This window comes from Lipotes vexillifer, unplaced genomic scaffold (assembly GCF_000442215.2).
Source record: "Lipotes vexillifer unplaced genomic scaffold, Lipotes_vexillifer_v1.1 scaffold382, whole genome shotgun sequence".
Classification (NCBI taxonomy): domain Eukaryota; kingdom Metazoa; phylum Chordata; class Mammalia; order Artiodactyla; family Lipotidae; genus Lipotes; species Lipotes vexillifer.
The window spans coordinates 4,367,013-4,375,035 of record NW_006780611.1 but is presented as its reverse complement, the minus strand read 5'-3'; the positions used below and the strand labels follow the sequence as shown (position 1 = coordinate 4,375,035).

General features: G+C 55.2%; 1 protein-coding gene across 4 annotated transcripts in view; it reads left to right on the top strand.

Annotated features, from left to right (window-relative positions):
* Nucleotides 1-8,023, top strand: part of FBLN1 (fibulin 1) — an 83,656-nt gene that overhangs the window by 6,651 nt on the left and 68,982 nt on the right. The window contains exon 2 of one of the 4 annotated variants that reach the window (XM_007453911.1): nt 7,098-7,103. The exons of the other annotated variants lie outside the window; for them this stretch is intronic. Coding sequence (XP_007453973.1) covers nt 7,098-7,103 — 6 coding nt within the window. The remainder of the gene's footprint in view (nt 1-7,097; nt 7,104-8,023) is intronic. 4 annotated transcript variants of the gene reach the window in all.

Below are 8,023 nucleotides of genomic sequence, written 5' to 3'. Positions count from 1 at the left end.
AGAGCGTCTGGGCGAAGGGGACAGCCGGCGCAAAGGCCCCCAGGTGGGACCAGGTGTACCAGAGGGACCGGACAGGTGGTGTGAAGGGAGGGGAAGGGGGGGTGCCCGAGAGGGTGGCCAAGGCGGGAGGGGCAAGGCAGTCGTGCAGGGCCTTAGAAATCAGGGTGTGGACTGTGGATTTTATCCTAGATGCTCGGGGAAGGTGCTGGGGGATCTTAAGCAGTGGGGGCTGACGTTCCTTGACTCACACTTTTAGAAGTCCCTCTGTGCTGCCTGGTGAATGCATTATAGGGAGATAAGAATGGAGGTGGAATAAGCTGGTGGGGAGGCTCCTGCAGGGTCCAGGGCCAAAGATGCCCTGGGCGGGGGGCGGGATCTGCGGGCCGGAGGGAAGTGGACAGATCTAGGGCGTTTGGGAGGTCGAGTGGATGGGACTCGCTGAGGGCTTGGATGTGGAGGGGGAGGGAGATGGAATAATTCAAGCTGGCCCAGTTATTTTGGCTCCAGCCTCTGGATGCATGGTGGCTGCTAATGACTGAGGCGGAGAAGCTGGACAGGGGAGGGGATCAGAGTCCTGTGTGGAAACCTTAAGTTTCCTATTAGACGTCCGGGTGGAGCCTGGGCTCATGGGCGACACCAGGCTGCAGACAGAAGTGTGGGAGTCTCGGCCGATAGGGGAGGCTGGATGAGGCCACCCAGGGAGGTGGGGGCAGTGGGGGGGAGAGGGCAATGGGCCACGGCACTGAGCCCCCCCCCAGGCAGTTTGAGGAAGAAGCGCGGCTAAGTGGCACCCCCTCAGGGGTCCCCAGAGCCACCCCCCAGGGGTCCCCAGAGCCACCCCCTCAGGGGGTCCCCAGAGCCACCCCCCCAGGGGTCCCCAGAGCCACCCCCTCAGGGGGGTCGCCAGAGCCACCCCCCAGGGGTCCCCAGAGCCACCCCCTCAGGGGGGTCCCCAGAGCCACCCCCAGGGGTCCCCAGAGCCACCCCCTCAGGGGTCCCCAGAGCCACCCCCTCAGGGGGGTCCCCAGAGCCACCCCCCAGGGGTCCCCAGAGCCACCCCCCCAGGGGTCCCCAGAGCCACCCCCTCAGGGGTCCCCAGAGCCGTGGGTGGTAGCTGGGACACGGCCAGGACGGGTTTTTAGATGCTAGCTATCAGCGTTTTTATGCTAATGGGCTGAGCTAGTATCTAGTTTTTTTTTTTTTTTTTTTTTTTTTTTTTTTTTTGAGCCAGTATTTTTCTTGAACCTATTTTTCCTTTTGGATTGTGTTGCCTGCTGGAGTGAAATGTACTGGAAGTTTTGTTACCTATGTGCGCCACTTGTTTTGATGTAAGACGGCTCCCTGAAACCCATCGCACCACGCCTGTCGTTATCCCCATTTTCCATTATTGGTGTGAGACCCACCCTACCCAGGCACAGAGAGGCCAGGCAGCGCGCCTATGGACACACAGCTGCTAAGTGGCAGCACCAGGATTCGAACACAGGCAGCTTGGCTCTCACATCGTATTCTTAAGTAGGACACTGAACTAACCGCCTCACTTTTCTAACTGAAAAGTCTCCAGTTTTTAAAGTCCAGCTTCAGGGGGAAGCCACTGTCTCCTTCAGGCCGCTTCTGTGTTTGTCCCATGGCCTTGGGCAACTTGCTTCATCTCTTCCCGTCCCCTGTGTCATAGAGTTGCTAGGATCACATGAGATCGTTCGTCCGTTCATTCCTTCACGGACATTTACTGTGTGCTGGTTCTGGACCAGCTGTGGGGCGGGGTGCAGAATGAGACTCCTGTCCAGCCCTCGTGGCACAAGTACACCCTCGGTTAATTACTTGTGCTAATTGCTGGGAAGTTCAGGGTGCAAAGAAACCAGGAAAGAAAGGAAACATGTCTGCCCCATGTTCGCGTGTGTGCACGTGTGTGCACAGGTGCAGTTAGGGAGGACTTCCCGGAGGAAGGGACCTTTGTAGTGGTGTGGGTGTGAACGAGCTAGCCGGAAGAGAGGAGGGACCCAGGACCACCCAGCCTGGCAGAGCTTCAGTTTCCAAAAGCCAGGTGCAGAGGACACTTGACAGGTGTGCATACATGGTCTGAGAGGTGAGAGGAGAGCCAGGGGAGGTGGGTCCTGCACGGGGGGATGCTATAGAGATGTGGGCAGGGGGAGGACGGCCCACACGTCCACTGGGCTTGATCCAGGAGGTCACTGGGAGCTGCCTGGAGGGAGCGGTGTGGAAGCTTCTTCTCGCCTTCCCAGAGATGTGTCTTCTGGTCCTTGCTGCCTCCCTTTAGCTGGTGCTCTATCCGAGACCCCGTCTCTCTGTGCCGGGTGCTGGTGTCGGGGGATGTGAGGGCACCAGCCGTTCTTGTGCTGAGGACAGGGCCTGGAGCCATAAGAGCAGACTCAGCACGCCCTGCTTGCTCCTGGGGAGGTCTTGGGGCGTTGAGGAGGGGAGATGGGTCTGTCCTCGTCCCAGTTGTACAGAATGGTGCAAAAGCAGTGGGACACACCAGGTGACAGTTGCTTGTCATCTCCCTGGGTTGTCATCTCCCTGGGAACGGGGTCATGGCTCTGGATCCCTCGCCCCAAGCTCAGAGCCTGGCACATGGAAGGGTCCGAAGCGGGGCATCTGCTGGCTCCCCAGGGTCGTGAGGTGGGGGGCCCCGCAGGGGCTGGGAGTGTGGCTGAGTCTTACGTGGTTCTGTTGGGTTGGAATTTCCTGTTGGCATCTCAGGCTTCCCAGTCATACGGGTCCTGGACACCACGGGGACCCCCTCCAACTCTTTGCTGCAGCTTTAGGCAGTGCCGTGGAGCAGACGAGGCGTGAGCCTTGCGTCATCTCTTTATTTTTCCAGATGAGGGTGTTAAAATAAAACCAAATAGAGAGCTAACCGACCACCATCTCATATCTCAGCATTTCATATACATGGAGGGCGTTTTAATGCCCCAGGTTTTGGAAGGATAAGGAATTTTGTCTTTGTGGATCTCACCTGGTCAGATTAACAGGGACCAGAGATGAAAACTGTGCCCTGCTGAAGCTTCTCAGAGAGGGAAAGGATCTGAGGGAGAAGGTTCCAGACTCGCCCGAAGCCCCACTTCTCTCTTAAGAGCACCTACGGGCTCTTAAGGACGGGCGTTGAGTGAACAGTAAGCGCGTGGTGGGTGTGGGTAGGTGACAGTGCTCGCCAGGGTTGGGGACAGAAGAAACAGTGATGGCCTTGTCGCTCCGGGTTGCTTTTGTGACATAATTTACGAGGGCCACTCAGACATGGCGGGGTCTGTGCCTGAGGTTTCCTCAATTTTACGCCCTTTGGGAGGTGCTGCGGGGGGTCTTCTGGTGGGCCTGGTTGGTCTGATGCTGTCAGCTGCTGTGAAACCCTTGGTACCAGTGAGGTGTGGCATCAGGTGGGGTGTCACCTTGGTTGTCTTATTGCCCCCCGCGCCCAGCCCAGCCACGTGCCCCGTGTCAGAGATTGGGGCTACAGCCTGGAACCCCCATCCCTCTTTCCCCCTCCACTGATGTCGCAGAGTTCCTGCTGTGAGTGGTTGGGGGAAGTGATGCTGGAAGAGGGGCCTCCCCATCACCTCCAGAAAGCCTTCCCTCCCATCTCCCCTGGGCTCGGGCAGTGAGCGGCCTCCTCTGCTCCGTGGCCCCATCTGCCAAAGGACTTGTCACACTCCCAGGTGACAATCACTTGACCCAGCAGCTCCCCCCACTAGTCTGGGAGTGGCGGACCGGCACTGAGAAGGTGCCGCATTGGGGTGTGACAGGATGCACAGGCTGAGGGTGGGCGTCGACGGACATGTCCACAGGTGGGGACAGGAGAGAGGCGCCTCTTTGGGCTTCAGGTCACCCCCGGTTTGGTGATGGGGCAGAACTGAGAGGCAACCTGACCCCCCAGTTACAATGAACAAGCCGCGGTGTCCGCAGTGATGCAGGAGGTCAAAGCCAGGGCAAGTCTGAACTTTAGGTCTTTCTGCCTCGCCTCCACCTGTCCCACCCTCTGCTGGCCACTGCCCCAGATGCATGGGGGAGAGACGATCCCTGGGGATTTTTGTTTTGTTTTTAAACTTTTAAATCATCTTTATTTTGGTTGCAAAGTTAAAATTTACTTTAAAAAAATATATATTTATTTATTTATTGGCTGCGTTGGGTCTTCGTTGCTGTGCGCAGGCTTTCTCTAGTTGCGGTGAGCGGGGGCTACTCTTCGTTGCATCGCGCGGGCTTCTCATTGTGGCTTCTCTTGTGTGGAGCACGGGCTCTAGGTGCGCAAGCTCCAGTAGTTGTGGCACGCAGGCTCAGTAGTTGTGACTTGTGGGCTCTAGAGCTCAGGCTCAGTAGTTGTGGTGCACGGGCTTAGTTGTTCCGCGGCACGTGGGATCTTCCTGGGCCAGGGCTCGAAACCGTGTCCCCTGCACTGGAAGGCAGATTCTTAACCACTGTGCTATCAGGGAAGCCCAAGTGGATTCTTAACCACTGCGCCACCAGGAAAGTCCCACAGTTTACTTTTTAATTAATAGTTTCACCATTCCCATTTGAGGTCTCATAGCTTGCCTTGGAAAACATTGCATTCTTTACCAAACTGCTCTACAAAGATGTTGTAAAATACAGTTTCCCAAATTAATTCTCTTTGCTGGTATTTAGATTAGTGCATGAAAACAACATCGATTGAAAATGACAAGTGACTTAATCGGCAGAACGTACAATTCCTTTCCTAATGAAGGGTGCTACAAAATGGTACACAAAAGCTCAATTTTTAAAATGCATTTTAAAAATACGCATAACAATATGAGCTGTTATATATAGAATGGATACACAACAAGGTCCTACTGTACAGCACAGAGAACTATATTCAATATCCTATGATAAGCCATAATGGAAAAGAATATATTAAAACAGAGTGTATATATATGAATAACTGAATCACTTTGCTGTACAGCAGAAATTAACACAACATTGTAAATCAACTAGACTTCAATTAAAAAATTTAAAAATACGCATAACATACAGTTGACCATTTCAGCTCTTTTTAAGTGTTCAGCTCAGTGGCATTAAGCACATTCGCTTTGTTGTGCAACCACCACCTCCATCCGTCTCCAGAACTTTTCATTTCCCACAATGGAAACTCTGTCCGCATTAAACACTAACTCCCCCCGCCCCCTCAGCCTCTGGCACCCACCATTATACTTTCTGTCTCCATGGATTTGACTGTTCTCAGGACCTCATATAAGTGGCATCATACAGTCCTTTTGTTTGCCTTTTTGTGACTGGTTTCACTTAGTATAATGTCATCAACAATAAAAAAAATTAAAAGAAGGATTCCTTTCAATGTTGGGCATTCAGCTTCCAAAAACAACAATCATGGGGAAGTTAGTTCCCCAAAGTAATTTTAACCCAAGGCTGCATACAGGACATAAGGAAAGATAAATAATGGCCCATAGAACCAGACCGTCATACTCAACATGGTTTCAATAGAATAGCCCAGTTGGGATCGTTAGAATCGGAAGACAAGGTTGACAGATGAAGATGCTCAACCCAGAGCTGTTTGTTCCCATAGTGAAATACAGGAAGTAACGTAGATGCCCAGAGGTGGGGGGAGTGGGTTGGAGACGATGCTATACTTCTGTACAACAGTGTGACGCCTTGTGCCTGGCACAGTGGCATAGCAAAGGAATTTAAGGGGGTGAGAGGTGGTGAATGGACGGGCTGTCTCTGCGGGGATCCTCATGTGTCCGGCTGTTACGATGAGGATGGTGTTGTCCTGTCTGCTCTGACCTCTGCTGCGTCACCATCCAGCCTGGCCGTGGGTGCCCCGTGGCCCCTCGGATTGGGAGTGCAGGAACTCCCCCCTGGCTGGAGAGGGGGCGCATCCTGCCCAAGGAGGGTGTGCTGACCCCAGCCACTGGGAGTTCCAGCTTTATGGCTGCTTGGGGCATTCCGGGGATGTTCCACGTTTCTGGATTGAGTGAAAGATGTCACATTTCATTGTCCTTCTGAGAATAAGGTTCAGAGTGCTCAAGGTTCCCCAGTGGGAATCATTTCCAAACGTTACTACAGCTTGGGCACAAAGTACTTGCGCCACTGAGCCAGCTCCAGGAGTCTGAGCTTCACCTGTGCTTGCCTTTCTCAGAGTTGAGGGAGGCCGAGGGGCCTCATCCCTGGGCCATTCTGCACCCCGAGACGGGGCCTTGGTTCCCGCATTCTTCGCGGACAACGGCAAGCAAATTCCCTTTGTTCCTTCCACGTGTAATCCGGCCACTGTTTACTGAGGCTCCCTGTGTGCTCGGAACTTTATAAGCTTTATCCATCTCCTCAGCCACCTTCAAAAGGTACTGTGAGCCCCGTTTTGCCGTCCAGGAAGCTGTGGCTTAGAGAGCTGAAGTGTCCTGCCTAGGGTCACACAGCAAGAAAGCGCTGGAACTGGGATTGGAGCCCACGCCTGTTCGGCTCCGAAGCTGGCATTCCTACTTACCCCTGTAGCTGCTGAGGGCTGGCTGTGGGCTGAGGGCTGAGCCGGAGAGGGAGGCCTAGTTCTGCATGGGTGGGAGGCGGGGAGGGAGGGAGGGAGGGAGGGCGAGGCAGACAGATGTTGTCAATTGTGAGTTTGCTCCAGGCCGGGCTGGTGGGCAGGCAGGCTGCAGGGGCGGGGAAGAGACTGGATGGCGGTTGGGCCGGGGCCAGAGGGGCTGAGAGAGCCACAAGGGGTGAGACTGTGGGCGGGAGAGCTAGGCGGGCTCGGCTGGGATTGGGGTGAAGGGGTACAGCACAGGGGACATTGGCCTCTGCTTGGCTACGTGTCTGGGTCACAGTCGTCTTGGGGGTGAACCACAGGCCATGTTTTATCTGTGACAGGTCAGGTCCTGCGTTTCGTGAATGCTTCCCTTAGAATCAACTGGAGCAAGAATGAAGGAAGGAACGAATGAATGAGTGGGGCCCCTGGAGGTCACCCCGGTAACCGAGAGGCTCTCCCTCATGAGGGACCTCGCTGTTTGGGGCTGGGAAGCCTGTGATGCCAATTATACCTGAGCCCCAGCCCACGGTGCCCCCAACGTTCACCAGATGGCATTGTCAGGAAGCGTGGAGGGGGACAGCTGAGGTCGGGATGGGCCGAGCGGCCGGTTGGCAGTGGACCGGCAGACTTTGCTCTGGGGTGGACTGTCACCCTTATTGCCAGCCTGGGGAAACCCGAGAGAGCGAGGATGCAGCAGCGCATCTTCCGCTCCGAGCTCCCCCGGCTGCGGGTGGGGCTGAGGTTGTCATCGTTGGGGGACCTGGCAAGGCCCTTCCTCCTCCTGGTTCAAGAAATGCCTGGGGCTTCCCTGGTGGCGCAGTGGTTGAGAATCTGCCTGCCAATGCAGGGGACATGGGTTCGAACCCTGGTCTGGGAGGATCCCACATGCCACGGAGCAACTAGGCCCGTGAGCCGCAGCTACTGGGCCTGCGCATCTGGAGCCTGTGCTCCACAACAAGAGAGGCTGCGACAGTGCGAGGCCCGCGCACCGCGATGAAGAGTGGCCCCCACTTGCCACAACTAGAGAAAGCCCTTGCGCAGAAACGAGGACCCAACACAGCCACAAATAAATAAATAAATAAATAAATAAATTTAAATCATATGGGCTTCTAAGACCTCTGCTTAAAAAAAAAAAAGAAAGAAAAAAAAGAAATGCCCAGCCCAGCCTCCGTGTTCCAGGTGCAGTTTGTCAGTAGAGGTGCTCGAGGTGGCTGCAGGCAAGCCGTCACAGCTGGTGTTTCTGGACGCATTGGCCTCGTGCTGAGCCCTGGAGTCACCTTCTCTTTTGGGGCCACCCCAAGGGCCGGGCCTTGGAAGAATAATGAGCTCAAACAGAACACCCAAGGCCCTTGGTGCCAGGAAACGCTGCCAGGCCCGGCGGGATTTACCCCGTGGGGCGCGGGAAGGCCAGCCGTGAGAAACCGTGGCGTTTTTTTTTTTTTTTTTTTTTTGTCGGCGGGCCTCTCACTGTTGTGGCCTCTCCCGTTGAGGAGCACAGGCTCCGGACGCGCAGGCTCAGCGGCCATG